The sequence below is a fragment of the Aythya ferina genome (genome assembly GCF_964211825.1).
Source record: "Aythya ferina genome assembly, chromosome: 17".
Classification (NCBI taxonomy): domain Eukaryota; kingdom Metazoa; phylum Chordata; class Aves; order Anseriformes; family Anatidae; genus Aythya; species Aythya ferina.
Window position 1 is genome coordinate 7,147,452 of NC_140316.1, and position 15,587 is coordinate 7,163,038.

General features: G+C 49.3%; 1 protein-coding gene and 1 long non-coding RNA gene across 11 annotated transcripts in view; one reads left to right on the plus strand and one right to left on the minus strand.

Annotated features, from left to right (window-relative positions):
* Positions 1–15,587, minus strand: part of GGT1 (gamma-glutamyltransferase 1) — a 60,582-nt gene that overhangs the window by 19,918 nt on the left and 25,077 nt on the right. For 2 of the 10 annotated variants that reach the window (XM_084538913.1, XM_084538910.1), the window contains exon 1: positions 11,524–11,641. The exons of 2 other annotated variants lie outside the window; for them this stretch is intronic. Coding sequence is in view for 2 of the 8 variants with exons in the window: in XM_084538915.1 (XP_084395041.1) it covers positions 13,307–13,347 (41 nt within the window). In the remaining 6 variants the exon portion in view is untranslated. Of the gene's footprint in view, positions 1–4,690; positions 4,852–11,523; positions 11,642–13,234; positions 13,450–15,587 lie in introns of those variants that run through there. 6 more of the 10 variants (XM_084538920.1, XM_084538919.1, XM_084538911.1 and 3 more) reach the window with 4 other exon arrangements.
* LOC311446121 lies at positions 382–1,698 on the plus strand. The gene is made up of 2 exons (XR_014698758.1): positions 382–804; positions 1,473–1,698. It is a non-coding gene; the product is annotated as an uncharacterized lncRNA (long non-coding RNA).

Below are 15,587 nucleotides of genomic sequence, written 5' to 3' on the forward strand. Positions count from 1 at the left end.
GATGGGGTCACGGAAAGTTAAGAAGTTAGTGCTTTTGGTTCTGATAGGTGAATAGCTTGCTATGTACAACTGCAGAATTTCAACTGAATGTAGGCTTTGGGAACAGCCGCGTATCCCTGTCTAGGCATTAACTGAATAGACTGTCCTGTTATAACTCAGTCTTGCAGGTTTCAAGCAGCAAAAACACACCTCAAACAGAAATAGCATGGTTAATATAGGTGCATTGCTGCCCTGTTAATCTCAACCCACTACAAAAAAAAAAGACAAAAGTACCTCCTATAGGGCTTGCCACCTCTTCCTACTTGTGATATTCATGACACGGACATCTTTTATGTTCTCTAAAAATTAGCAGATACTATTACATTGAAACACGAGCAGCAGAGTGAAGTCCCCATCACTTCCTCTAAAGAAGCGCACCCGGCAGTGTATGAAGCAATAGCTTCACAGCCCTTGTAACGGAACCTGCAGATACCAAAAAGCATCAGGCAGCGTGAACTACTTCTGGGTAGTTTCTCTTCTTGCTTCTTCCCTCACCACTTACTGATTTTCCCACAGGAATGTCATGAAGAGACACCAGCAACAGCTGAAAACACAAATGAAGCAACCAATTGCATCTTCTGTTCAGACTCCTCCTTTTTATTGCAGAACAAACTGTTCAAGGTCTCCATTTCCTGATATTTGAATTAATGTGTTATTGGAAGAGGAGCTGTTACGAGGTATCCTCAGTTTGAAGGTGAGCTGTTTTTTCAGGAGGAAGACTTTCTCCTTTATCACAGCAACATTGCAATCCAGCACTATCCAAAGGTAAGCATCAGAAAGTACCTTGAGTGCCCAGTGACACAGAGATATTTGTACACCTTTTAAAGTGGAAATTAAGTACAAGGTGCACAGGTAGTAGGTAGCCCTAATTAATGCTAATTAATTAACATGTATAATATAATAATTTATATATTTAATTTTCATTTTAAATGAATTTATAACCTTAATGAATTAGATTAAAGCTAAGTACTGTATAAGAAACACTAATGCAGAAGGGAGGTCACTGTGCTGAAAAAGCCCTGGAACACAAATTCCTAGAGCAGAATCTAAAGAGAAAAAGTGTTTTAGGAACTGTAAAAGTTACCCAGCCTTCAAGGGTCAAGTCGACTACAGGCAGGGACACAACTGTCCACTTCCAGAGCTCAGGTCCACTTTCCTGAGGCTAAAGAAGCAGAGGTTTGGCCTCAGCCAAAGCATCCCCTTTCCCTGCACGGAGTTGCTTCCACTATAACACACCTGCTCAGAGAGCAGGAACCCACTAAACCCACACGCCCTCAGTTTGTGAAGTCTGGTTTCCCATAATCAACCGTAGGTGCACCCTCATCCCTGGGGCAAAGGCAAGCCAAAGGAAACAATTACTAAATGGCAAGGTTTATTAAATCCTTCTTGCCAGTCACAACCCCAGGTCTGGCTGCATTCTTCTACCCACACAGGTGGCTGTAGCGGTGTTACCAGGACGTGCTGCGGTGTGACAGCTGGTGGGGCTTCTTGGTCGTCGTCGGAGCCGCTGATCACCATCCAGGAGGAGCAGTGATTTGCCTTTGACAAAAAACACTGGGATGTGCTTAGAGTGGAAGTTTTGATAAAGCCTCTTGAGGTTGTACTTTTCTGACATCAAGGATTCATACCACTAGCATATTAATAAAGTTGTTATGATCCCAATGGCTTCTGATTTTTGTATCATAAAAAGGCTTAGATTAGAAGGGACCTTAAAGATCATCTAATGAAAGGTCATTATCATCCTAATGATATTCTAGATGTAGAAGGGAGATAAATCTAAATGAACACACAATTAGACAATGGTATAAGATACCCAAATGGATTATGACAGACATATTGATGTGTAGATCGTATGGCTTAAGTTATAAGGGTCGATGCAAAAAGCTACTTCCTGAGCTTTCCTTGAAAGGATATTTCTACATCTTGTGTTGTCTTGTTCTGCCGGATATAGAGGATGTAAGCATGAAAGAGGTAACAGCTTGCTGCTGTGGTATTTCATTTTGCAAGAGCACTTTCTTGATTTTGATAATAACGTTAACTCTTATTTTTGATAATAATGTTAATACTTATTTCCCACTGTTTGGTCATGTTGGTCCGTGACCAACAAGTTGAACATAATAACAGTAACAAGGACCAGCTCACTAAGCCTTATCTCATTTTAAGTCCTATCTGACACTAGATGCAAGCCTTCCAGCTCTTCTCTTCCACAAAGTGCAACCGTCATCTCTTCAAGGAAATCCTTCTTTTACCACCTTTGCTCTCTGATATATTTATTATCTACTACCTAGACTCAGTTGTTACTCCCAGATTTTACATCAAGCTGCGTTTTCCAAGGCTGGCACCATTTATTAGCTTTATGAATCCCTTTCATCTTTGCAAAGCCTTTCTGTCAAACCACCAAAGGGACTGTGTCCTTGCAGCAAACAGCTGCTTTTTCCTGCAGCAGCCTGCAATCAGCTCAGCAAGTTTCACACAGCTTCACCACAAGCCCACCATGCTGGAACAAAAGAGGGGAGGGGGCTAGGGAAGGAAGAGATGAGGAAGAAGACGAAATAACATGGAAGAAAGAAAACTTAAACCAGTGGAAGGGAAAAATGGAGGGAGAAGGAATGAAGGAGGCAGATAGAAGGACAGAAAAAATAATAATAGGAAAGGCAAACACTAATAGGCAAAAAATACAAAAAGATGCTCATTCTCAAGGCCAGAGGTTTCTCCACTTTAGCCTGACTGCTGCAGTCAGGCTCCTCTTTCACAATCTTTTCTTTGCATGCACTGTGAAGCTCTCAGATCACACATGAAGTTCAGATTTCTTGGTTCTTTGCGGAGGGTTTATTTTATGTGCTGTTGCCTCATAGACTGTAGGGCATCTGGACAGGAAAAATTACAGATTCCAAAGTAACAGACAAAGGCCTACATTCACCAAAGAAATTTCCACAGAATTCAGCAGAACTCAGAGAAAAGCTCAATACCCAACTGAAACAAACAAACAAACAAACAAAAAAAACAACAACAAAAAAAAACAACTCATACAACCTGCTTAAATTCACTTGCTTTTGCTAAGTCAGGACTTTACAGATAGATGAGGTGGATTGCCATGGAGCTGGTTTGAACAACTTTTCATCCCCACGGAGTGCCCAGCTGAACTGGGACATGTAGCAACCCAGGACTGGGTCCTTGTGCTGGAAGAGAGAGAACAGCCCTGCTCCTGGAGAGCCCCCCTTTGGCATGTTAGAAGGGCTTCAGCACACAGGCAGAACAGCTATCTCAGCTATCTGGGGACCGAGCGGCTTTTCAGCAGGGGATTTTGTACCTCTTCCACTACAGAGGTCACAGATCAAAGAGCCAAGACCAGAGCCAGGTCTTTGCTTTCCAAGCACACACATGACAGGGCCATTCTTTTGTTCTGGTAATGAGCACACAGTCTCCTGAGCACTGTTCTGGTCCTTCACATGTCTAAATATTTGTTTTCCTAGGCAGAATCTGTTCTTTCTCACACAAATGCCATCGCCATTGATAGTTCTTCACATCAGGAGCTCTGTCCTCTCCCCTGCTCCTGTGCTGGAGGTGTCCCACAGCACTGCCCTGCCATTCTGCTTCTGGAAGACACCCCCAGTATCATTCCACAGTCCCTGCAGCTTTTCTAGCACTGCACTTGCCTCCTGGCCTTGCTCCTTGCTACTAGGTAAAAAACACTTGCCAGTGCTTGACCTCCTACCCCAACAGGGTCTGCATTGACCAAGTTACTACTTAGGAACACAGAATAATGTGGAAAGAGGCACGAATTTCAGCCTGCTCCTTAGACGCAGCTTTCTCTGAAGAAGACTACTCACCAGCAAGACACTGACTTAAGTAAGAATTTCTCACCTTCAGGACCCCAGGAAATCTGCCTTCCACCCTTTTTACAGCTCTGATCTCTCCAGTAGCTCTGAGTCTTTCCTCCGTCAGACGGCCAAAGCATCACTTCCCCTCTCAGCACACCATGCCATGCCACATCATGCGACCAATACTACATACAAAACCACAAGAAAATTGTGACTCAGTTTCATACCCCTAATTACCAACTTTTCCACGGACCCGTTCATCTCAATTAGGAGTGAAGACCATACTAGTCTGAGTCATAGACAGGGCATCTTCATGGGTTGGATGGGCCATGCGGTAGTTAAATAGCTTGCCCAGTGATGTACACTGGGTTATATTTCCAAAACAGATCAAGATCCTAGATCATTAGACTCCTAGCTCCTTCCTCTGATCTCAGTCTGTGTCAGAAAAAACAATTCCTTTTGAAAACATCAGTTCAGGTACCACTGATCCTGTCAAGCCACTGCGTTAAGCAGCTCTCCTAACAGGTGATCAGCAGCTGTTCAAATTGCCTGGACAGACACCTTGATGCCCATGACCTGATCCTTATTAATATGGAGGTGACTTGAGAGCCCAAATTCAACGTGGTAGATCAAGACCTGGCAATCCCTGGAGAAGGGAAACAATTGCTCCTCAAAACGTGAGCCTGAAGGCTAATGAAACACATACACGTTAATAAAGAATGATTAAAGAGCTGGAAAGACATGTGATAAAGGGAAAGAAATGACCACTCTATTTCATGCACCAATCCAACCAAAATATGGAGATGATACAATAAAATTATGCTATTTACTCACTACTTTGAAGGCTCTCTTCTCCCTGGGGGCAGTTTGCCTTCTGATGGCGGCACCAAAAGATGTTTCTTGCCCCTTATTCCTCAAGGATTCCCAGAAACAAGGATTTCGAAAGCAGTGTCGGTCACACAACAGAGTGGCAGCAAGACTTTATATATGGGAGTGGTCAGAAAGGGAGGGTGATGTCATGAAGTTGTATCTTTGAGCAGTAAAGTCATTGCCACCCTTCCCCCTCCCCGTCCCTGAAGAATTGCTGGCTCACACGGCAAGCTGAGGACAGTGGTCAGCCACTTTCCGTGCCATGCTTTCTCACGGTAAAGGGAACAGCATACAGGGTGGGGAGCAAGGAAGGATCAGACTTGAACGAGGACAATAGTTTGATGTTGGGTAGTCCCAGGAGTGATTCTGTACTGGCAGCGTCATTTCTTTTCTTCATACATCAAACACTTCGCTGCCCGTTGCTGGCCTTTCCCATGGCACAATACCCGGTAGCAAGGGCACCATCTGTGTTAGAGCACTGTTGCCACCACAGCCGCCTCGCTGGGGAAAGCCCCACTCCTGCACTCTCCACCACGAACTGATGCTGGAGCACTGTCCCACCACATGGCCAGAGGGGCAGGGAGCCATGCGGGGACGAAGGCACATGCATCCCATAAACGGCATTGTCCTGGCCACCGACCTGGGAAGCTCTTGAGAGGTACATCCTGCCCTTCTCCATCAGAGGAAGTCTTGTAGCCTGTGAAAGGAGAGGAAATCTCTCAAGGACGTACCATTGCTCTCCAAAGGGAAAATCATTCATATTCAACTTCCTTCATTAGTCTTGTTGATCTTTCACTGAAGGGTTTGTTTGACTGTGAGAGGCCATGTCATGCACGAGGACAGGGTTTGACCAGCTGTGAGTTTATAAACGATTAGTTGAGTATTTCTGGTGTAGCTGTATAACAGGACGCCACGTCTAACAGATGATGTGAGTGTCTTCTTGGCTGAAACAACTGGAAAATGCAGGAGCCTCTCCAGGCTGTCAGAGGGAAAGCCAGAGTTACTGTCTCCTGCCAGCAACGACACCAGGATCTGCAGGTTCACGCAACAGCAGCCAAAGAAATGCCCAGCTCATGCCATTGAAATCCCGCACCAACAGGAACCTCCATGGCGAGTCCTCAGGTTTGGGTGGGGAAGGAAGATGCAGGAATGACTCTTGCAAGCAGAGCCACTTGTGCAATGCACAGGGAACTGGACTGGAGAATGACCTTACTTTTTCCCCTTCCCGGGTTATTTTTCAGTCAGATCTCCCCTGACCTGTTCGTGTAACACTGTGCCAGCATAAGGAAGGGAACTATTTAAAACACTTTAAGGAGTGTTTCCACATGCCAAATCATGGTCCAAATCTCATTGACCTTACAGACTTGTGACTTTTTAGTGCCGTGGGAACCAAAACAGGTACATATCTGAGTTAGATCCTCTTCTAACTGCTAGGAAGGCTGCATAATGTATTTTTTGCAGATCTAGGACAGACTTTCTCTTACATACATAAGACCGTGAATTACAGAAACATGATCTCAATAAACCACTCCCTCTTGTCCTGTTGCTTTGGAGGGCCCCTGGCTTTGGAGCTGCTGGGATCAAACCAGAAACAACAAACACTGAATTATTCAGATAGCCTTATCCAAAGAAGAAAGTTGCACCCCTTGCAGGCATGCTTCAGCACAACCACAAGTGCAACAGCCCCCATTTATCCCAGGGAAAACTCTTCACTTGCTCAAGGTGCATGTCTTCCACAGGACAGCTTGGAGGCAGGTTAAACACACTAGGTGGATGGCAAAGCAAGCTCTAAAAAAATTTTAAGCACAAAGAAGAATGGAGACATATTGGCCTCTTCCTCTGTTTCTCAACTGATATTCATGGTGAGAGAAAGAAGCTGCAAGGTCCCTGATTTTTGGTGAATTCAGTACAACCTCATTTGGGCTCCCTCAGCTTGAAGCGAGCAAGCCCCACACCTAGGCAGAGATGAGGACAGCCACGGTGCGCAGTCCTGCCTTCCACGGCATGGTGCTTCCCCAGATCCCTGACTGTCATCCTAGATGGGAAAGGAAAAGGGGCCAGGGGAGACAAACAGTCCTGGGCAGTGACTGGGCAGAGGAACGGGAGCCACGGGAGTCCCTGTAAAGCTGCTTACCAAAGAACACCCTCTGGTTCTTGTCACCCCTACAGGATGATCCCCAGACTCCACAACCTGTCCAGACTGCCAGATTCTTACCGTCGTCATTACAAAAATTTGTACTGCTTAACAGCATTTTTAAGCTACTGCCAGGGCACGTTACGTGCTAACATGAGAAAAGCATTCAGACCCCCACTTTAGAAACAGGATCAGAGACAGCTTGCCCAGGCTTCAGAGCAGATCAGTCTGGGCTGAAACTAGGAATCTTCCCCCCAGATTCCCTTAAGCATGCTGCTAGACGTCACTTCTTTTCTCTGCCAGGCATCCAATATAGATATTAAATCCAGACGCAGTTGGAAGTGACAAGTGCAGAGGCTGACAGCGATCTAACAGCGCAGTGCCTGCAGCTACGTGGGTTGTTGTTTTCGCTGTTTCTCATGGTTTTGGTTTCTCCCCATTCTGTAAACAGGAAATGAATAAAACGTGCAGGTAGCTCCTTCTCCTTGCAGAAAATGAAGGCAGATTAGATTGCAGTGCAGGAGCCGGGGAGAAGTTCAAGGTGTTTGCTACTTAATGGAAAACTTGCAGACTACTACAGAAAGTTGTTGGGTGATTGATTGCTGTTAAAGTCTAACCAAAGCAAGAGGGCCCTAAAACCAGAGGAATGAGGACTTTTCCCAGGAACAGCCAAGGTCTACCACACAAATCCCTTTTCCATTCTGCCTAAGAACCAAGGGACTCAGCTGTGAGGCTCACATGTTATTCTTGGACGTGAAAGTATGCTGCCCTGAGGCTCAGCCCCATGACGTGTGTGTGCAGCCTGCCCAAGCTTGGTGCCCAGCCGTGTATCCCAGGAAGCCTCACAACTTCCCTTCCTTTTCTCAGCAGCTTCTGCTGCAGGATCAGTCCTGCTGCTCTCAGAGCAACAGCTGTAACCCCTCAGCGTAAAACTCAGCACATCCTGCTATGCCAGAATCAAACTTGGGTTACTTTTGTATGGCATGTCTGCAACCCAGCTACTCAGTAGCTCCTGCCCCATAGCTGGGGTGGGGTTGAAACATCTCACAGAATGATGGGGCAAAGCAGCAGAAGCCAGAAGAGGTGCAGCCATCCCAGCCCCAGGTCTGCTATCCCCACTCATCTGCCTCCAGCCCTGCTGTGGGGCTGCTCAGCTGACACGGCGCTGGGACCTGGCCCTTCTCAGAGGGTGTTGCAGGAGCCAAGAGCCACTAACGGCTCCTCAGGTGTTACATTGGGAGAGTTTTCGCTGAGTCCCTGAGAAGGCTTCAGATACAGTGTTAAGTTGCACTGAATGTATAGGGGCAACTTTCTGGTCCCCAGAGGTGCAGCCCATCTGTGGGCTGAGTGCCCAGAAATGAGTTAGGTGGGGCTGGGGAGCTCAGGTTCACACCAGGACCCTTTTCCCTGCTCCAGACAGGCAAGGAGGCTGCCCGGCAGCAGTAGAGGCGATGCATACAGCACTGCACGGGAAGGACGCACATCATGCCAGACAGCCCATGCTGACTTACATCTGTTTTACTCTGACAACTCAGCACCTCCCACTCTCTATTTGCTTCTGAGAATGACAGTCTCTGGGAAACAAATGGATTTTCCCTTGTAAAGGAAAGCTCCGAGCACCCCTCTCAGCATACCTTGAGGCTCACAGTTGGTCCAGTTAAGGCCTAGGCAATACAGTTCACTCGTGTGGCCATTTGCAACCCAACTGCTTTGACCTTGAGAGGGACACAGGGCAGATGTAGTCTTGGAAAAAGCATCCCTGAGCCATAGCCCATACATAAGATGGACACTTCCATATAATGTGCAGGCTCCTGTCCCAGCCCATGCTTCAGTAAAGTATTTGGTTATGTTCAGCTTCCACCAGCCCAAGGGTGTGTATGGAAATCACTGGCTGATTCCCTGCTTGCCCAGGATGGTGGTCACCAGGTTCATGTAGAAAAGGAGGAGAAAGTATGAGAAGCTCCTTTCCCCATTACTTTCTTGCAATTACAAGGCAGAGGCAAAGAATCTCCTCTTGAAGGAGAAGCAGGAACCTGAAATCACATCGTGAATCCACAGAGATGGGAGCCTGCCTTGAAGGGCTTCTGTATCTGTCTGAGTGCAGAAACCTGGCAGGTGGGATGCTCACAGCATCCCCTCCTCTGTGGAATGGATAACTGCTCAAACACCAATACATCTCCTGTCCTGAGAGAGGCAACTTGCTTCGGGAGAACCAGGCTTACATCTCAAATACAATTCCCAAAGACCTGAATGGGAGAAAAGAGTCTGGTTAATCTGTACCCCCTGTTTTCTTTAGGCTTGTTTATTTTAGCACAGCAAAGGGCACCAGAGATGGCCACTGCTTTTGAACTACCAAAAATCACAAGTTTCTGCCTCAATCCGCCTTAGACATGTGGTAGCAGCCAGGCAGGCTGCAGGCAGAGGCTGTCCCAGCACAGCTCTGGGGCAATTCCTCGTGCCCTGGGTTGCCACTGAGCCTGCAGGTGAGCTCAGCCCCATCGGCTCTCCCGCTCCATCCCATGTGGCTGGGTTGGTTTGGGTTCGCCCCGCAGCCTCTGTGTGTCGGAGGCAGGTGCTGGATGTTTTCCCATCTGCTGAGCCCACACCTGCTGCCATTTCCATTGCCGGGAGAAATTGCAGATCCCTTCATCACATCACAACCTGATATCTGCGGAAGGCTTTGTTTGTTTTCCCGGTGTGCCAGGGCTGCAATTAGCCTGCAGAGCATGCCAGTGGCACCTACATGGCAGAGTACCAAGGGATACGAGGAAGCAAGCTGTCCCTTATCAACCTGGGGGCCCTGACCTCTGCTCCAAGGCAAGAAGAAATTGCAACGGGTCGGAAAACACACATATCATCCTAGCTTTGCATTCCCGAAGATGAAGGTGTCTTCACAGGTCAGGACAAAGGGTAGCACGAGCAGACACACCCTGAACTCTGAGAACCCCAGAAGCCAGTGACATTTAGCACAAATGGAGACTCCCAGGGGAGTGAGTGGCCTCCCTAGAAGAGTCCATCACCACCCCCTGTGGCAGAGGCACAGCCTGAGGCTTCCCTCAGGCTGCAGCAATATCCCCACTCTCCTCCATCCCCGAGATGCTGGGAGCACATCCCCAGCTCTGACCCTCTTAATCCTAGGAAGATGGCATAAACATTTCCTGAATGCTGTTGTGCCTCAGTTTCCCCCTCCTCACCTGAACGGTGGCCTCACAGTGCCGGAGCAGAGGGACGACCTGCAGGGAGGTCAGCCCCGCTGCATAACGGGGAGCTTGGGGGAAAAGTCCCGCAGGGCTGCTCCCCTGTGAGAGCTCCCATGGCCAGAAATAAACTTTGACCTCTGGCAGGGCAGCCCTGTGCAGAGACAAGAGACTGGATGAAAGAATTTTTTTTTTATTTTTTTTTTGGGAGGGGGGAGCAGGAAGGAGCAAGGAAGAGAGGCAGAGTCCAAGGGTTCAGGACTTGTCCCTGCTGTTCAGATCTGAGGCTCCCAGAAATGCTGACTGCTCTTGAAAGGGCTTCCTGCCTCCCCCTTGCCTAGCAGGCCTGCAGCACACTGATCCCACCAGCCTCGAGCTAATTTGGGCTTGCTGGGGAGAGCACGGAAACACAATGGGGACAGGAGCGAAAAGCTACGGGGAGGATGACACTCAGGAGACTCATCCTTATCAAGGAACAAAATTATATCAAAGGGGAGCCGCAGAGACAGGGAAGAGCCTTTTGTAAAGCCCTCAAATGAGTCAAATCCTGCTTACACATTGATCCCCTGGGAGCCCTATCACAAAGACTGCCCCAAAAGAAGCTCCTGTGCCAGGGCAGGCCACTTGCTGGATGCGCTGCCTGTGCATCAGTAACGCACCCACTGCACAGTCATCGTTTCCCCTGTGTGTGTGCTTTTTAATTACAGTTTTTGTTTGCAGAGCGTCTCTTATAGAAAGGACAAAACGCATTACTGTCAGATTATTAAAATCACACTCAGAGTTTCCCAACTGCTAATTACACCCGGGCAGCAGCATCGCTGTAATTAAGCTGGGACAGCACGTTTGGGGAGCCGGGATCCCGGCTGTCCCCTTCCCCGCACCACTCCAACCAGACTGGGCTGGCCACAGCCAGGCTCAGCCACGCCACGGGCTCAGCCTGCCCAGGCTACGACCCCTCCCGTGACACACAGGCACTGCCACTGCTGCACCCCAAAGGGAGAGGACGCACACGCACAAGGCCGGGCACCTCCTCAGCAGCGGGCTGCGGGTGCCCCCGCACCAAGTCTGCCCAGGTTACAGCCTAGCATCCGCACTGAGCCTGCTGCATGGGCTGGGGGGTGAAGGGAAAGGCCAAATCACAGGTTTACAGTGTTTGGGGGAAGAAAAGAGGGCTTAGTCTTGTTTCTACTGCTGAATGTTTGCAATAAATCACATCGCCCATCTGAGCCTCCCTTCCCTTGCGTGTACAACAGGGACTGGAGGTTTCCCTGTTAGTCAGGGGGCTCTGGGGGAAAACTGCAGGGACGTGCTCCTGCTGGCTCCCCCCTCACACAAGCACGTGCTTTAAGGCCTGTAGTGCACTGACAGACTGGAGGGTAAGATGCACAAAGGAAGATGGGAATCCCTAGGGAGAGACCATGAGGCCTGAAGAGCTGAGACAGCAGCTCAGCAGCCTACAAACCTGTGAAGTCAGGAGCTCGCTGGAGAACCAACCCTGCCTCTGCACTGCTTGGTCCTGGGAGAAGAGCGACTGCAGGTGTGTGAGCAGCCTGGCCAGCATCACCCACAGCAAAACACCTGCCCTGAGCTCAGACACCTCAGAAATAGAGTGCTCCAGAGCACAGCTGGGACCAATTAAGCTTCAGGCAACTGGGGGCTTGACAGCAGCACTGGCCTCCCACTACCTTGCTTTGGAGGAGATGCTTTGGAGGAGAAATCCCACCTCCGGGAAGATGGAGCGCTGATTAGAGAAAGCAGATAAACACTGCATCTGTTGCAGGATGGGTTTCCTTCCCACTGAAATCCCCAGAGTTGCAGTGCTCAGCAGGATGCAAGCACATTCTTAAATGACTTCCTGGAGCTCTGGTTTCAAAGACCAGCCCCTTCAAAAGCAATAACATTCCAAGATCAATAGCAGCCCCAGGAGAGCTCCGAGCACGCCGGCTCCAAAACCACTGAGCTATCACTACAGCCAGTTATGCTATCAGATGCTACGGCACAAGTCTACCTTTTCATATTTAAAAAGGCTACTGAGACTTCCTAAGCAATCGAGCTTAAGCAGCAAGAAAAAAAAAAAAAAAGAAAAAAGAAAAAAAAAAAAGGAGGAAAATTTACATTTCCTGCAAACTTGCAGTGCTTCACAGGGAGCAAAGCAGCAGATGCAGTTCATAAGCAAAGAGGAGCAGGGCTCATGGACCCCTGGATGTGATCCAGAGAGCAAGGAAACATTCGTCTGTTCCGTGAACAGTTTCATTCCTGGCTCCTTGAAGTTGCTAGTAAGCGGTTCAGGGAAGCAGAGATCAAATAATCTTTTTTTCATCCAACACAAATTACACATGAAGAATGAATAATCAAATCTTCACGTGGAAAAAGCTTAGAGTGGGGTGCCCTATGGATGCTAGCGGCATCCAAATGTATTTAATTGTGGCCCAGTACTGAAATGGCACAGGATAATACACGGAGCTAGCAAAGGACACCAGGAAATTTTCGAGGAGCTTGTGGACAACTTGAAAATGTCTGCGAAATGGTGCAAATAAGGGCAGACAACATTCAGCAGAGGAATGTGTAATAATGCCTGGCTGTGATAAACCAATATGAAGGATAGGTGTGTATTGATGGATCTGAGCTAACAGCTCTTTTCACCACCACTAAATCCCTAATACAGATTTGTGGAAAAAATGCAGCAAGAAGAAAGCAAGATTTTGTTAGCTCCTGATTCACCCCCTCTCATTTAGAGCTTATAAATGAAAGTGGGTCTGTAAGAAGGAATAGTATTTCTTTAAAAAGAATAAAGAGGACAGAGTCGGAGTTAAGAATCAAAGCTGGCAAGCCAAGCAACAGCTATAGAAGCTGTTTGGAAAATAACTCACCTAAGAAACTGCATAACAAAAAGATTATGCCTGACAACCTATACTTAGATGTAAAAACAAGTGCTCTGTGATCTAGGGCATTCACTTAAGTAAAGCTAACTGTAGCTCCCCTTGGAACAGCATTGAAATCTATCCAAATAGGAGAATTCCAATTCTGACAGAGGTCTGTATTTTCGTCCATTAAAACATATGTGCCACGTCAGAGCACGGGAATGCAGCGCCTGGAAAGCAAAGGGAGGATCCCCGAAAGCTTCAAGCCTTCCTCGCCCTACCTGGAGCCCCTATCACCCAGCCTCGTCTCACCTCCAGCCTCCAAAGAGAGTCACTGCTCCCCGCTCCATCCACCCTACAGACACCTGCGCGCTGCGATCCTACCTGGAGCCAAGTGGGATTTTCCAAGCAGGCGGTGCCGGCATCTCGGGGGCCTCCCAGCGCCCCCCCCAGGGCCTGGAGCCTGGCCCAGGGGAGAGGAGAGCCTGTCCTGCAGGGAGCCGGGCTGTCCCCCTGCGGGTGAGAGGCTGGGGCAGTCCCAGTTCTTGTGCCGGGCACTAGATGGCACAGATGGGAGGGAATTTCAAGGTAGCCAGCCTGCGGCCAGATCCGTGGCTTTCCACACACGGGGGCCTTCTGGTTGTCCAGAGGAGGCGGCTGCCACGGGGACTGGGGGCAGTGGCACCCCCCAGGGCATCCCCTCTGCGGGCACTGCCCTGCTGTGTCCCCTCAGCATCCCGTCGCGTCCAGCCAAAGGGGCGGCCGTGCTGTGCCCAAACTGGAGGGTCCTGCAAGGGCTGGGACCTGCGGCTGTGCTCCTGCACATCATTACAGGCTCCCTGCCTCGGGCACACAAATGTCTCGTTGATGGAGCAGCCCTGTATTTGGCTGGAATTGCATGAAAAAGAGGGGGGAAACTGTCCCCGGGATCGGCTGACCTCTCTCACTGTCAGACTGCTCCTTGGGCACCAGCCTGCGGGATGACAACCACGACACGGCACCAGGGATCACAGAGAGGGATGTCAGGGGCCGGGAGCCCCATCAGCAGTCCCTCTGGGCACAAGGCCAGCACCACAGTGCCCTCCTTCACCCTCTGCAAAGGAGGGAGGCACTCGGTCACCGCTTTTACATGCGTATTTCACAAGGTAGCTCCTCCAAAGCAGCTCACTCTTTTCCCTCTGGTACCCATCCCTTTTGGCACGGCTGCCTGTGATCACCAAGGCAGGACCTTTGTCCAGGAGCCTTCCCAACCGTACCTACCTCAATTCCTTTAAGGCGTGGATGAAATTCCTTACAAGTGAACTGTGTGGCCTGACGCGCTGAGGCAAACGTGGGCTAAGCCACACCAAAGTGCTGCGATAAGCACAGGAAAGGCCAAAGCATTTTTTACGGTGAGAAAACAAGGAGGGGAAGGTGGAAGGTTGTGTGCTGGCCTCTGCTGTTCTGACAACAGAAATTCACTTCACTTCAAAGGTTAACACAGTTAGTGCATCTGGTGAAGATCATGGGCTCTGACAGCCTGTCTGGAGAGGCTCCATCTGTAGCACCACGGGAGGGAAAGCCTCGGCAAGGATGGCGCTGAGGGAGCAGCAAGCTTCGTGCACGAGGCAGAAGTGGCACAGGAGGGCGTTATCTGAACCAAACCTGAAGCTGGCAAAGCCTGAGAGAGCCCCTGTGCTAAGCAGCCCGGTGGTGCCAGGTATTACTGACACAGATGAGATTCCTGGGATAAGCCTGTTTGCTGCAGGGAGCAGTGCTGGACAGGCAATGCAGCAGCCTCCTGGCGAAGGTTGAGGTGAGCAGCATGAGCCTTTCCTCTCGGTGTGCTCATGGCACTGCCCTGCAGACTGAAGCACATCTAGGGATCACTGCATTTCAGACCCCATAGGGTGAACCCCGCAGAGCGTCTTAGGTAGGAAACAAAACACAACTCAGATGGCAGCAGCAGCAGATCCAAATTCACTGGTGGTACAAACAGGGCAAGAGATCAGTTCGGCTCAGTGTCTCCTCACAAGCTGGAGGGAGACCCAAGCTAGCTCCAGGCAGCTCCGGACCAGCACCAGATAGGCTGGCCGAGAGGTACAGAGCAGCCCCTTCAACACCACACCTCCACCAGCAGCCTTGGGGACCTGCTGCTGATCACCCACCTAAGCCTGAACACTGGGTCACCAGCACGTAACAACCTGGCTCTGAAAGCTTCCTGGGCAGAGGAAGAAATGCTTCAAGAGAAGGCATTTATGCTGTGTTTGCCACTCTGAGTCCTGCTTCTTGTACTCCCCTACTACTCTTTAAGTACTTAGGTTATTATTATTTTTTTTAACCTGAGATGTCTTTTTGCATCAGGATATAGATGGAGGAGAAACTAGTTAATCTGGGAAGAAATAGGAACAGCCGGTCACTTTTCCAGGCATGCCACGATCTGCAAACAAGTTTTTAAAGACAACCTTACACAGGAGAGAAAGCTCACAGGTGCTTGCCTTGGTGCCAAGTGCTGCTCAGCCTCCTGTTCCTTCCCACAGGCGGTTCCCATGTGGCAGCAGCTGAGATCCAGCTCTCTGTGCGGCGAGGACACATGGCTGTTGGCACTGTTACACACTGCCTCTCATCATACGCACCCTGCTCCTGTCCCACAGGACTGTGGTCCCCAGCCCTGCCCTTGGGTGGG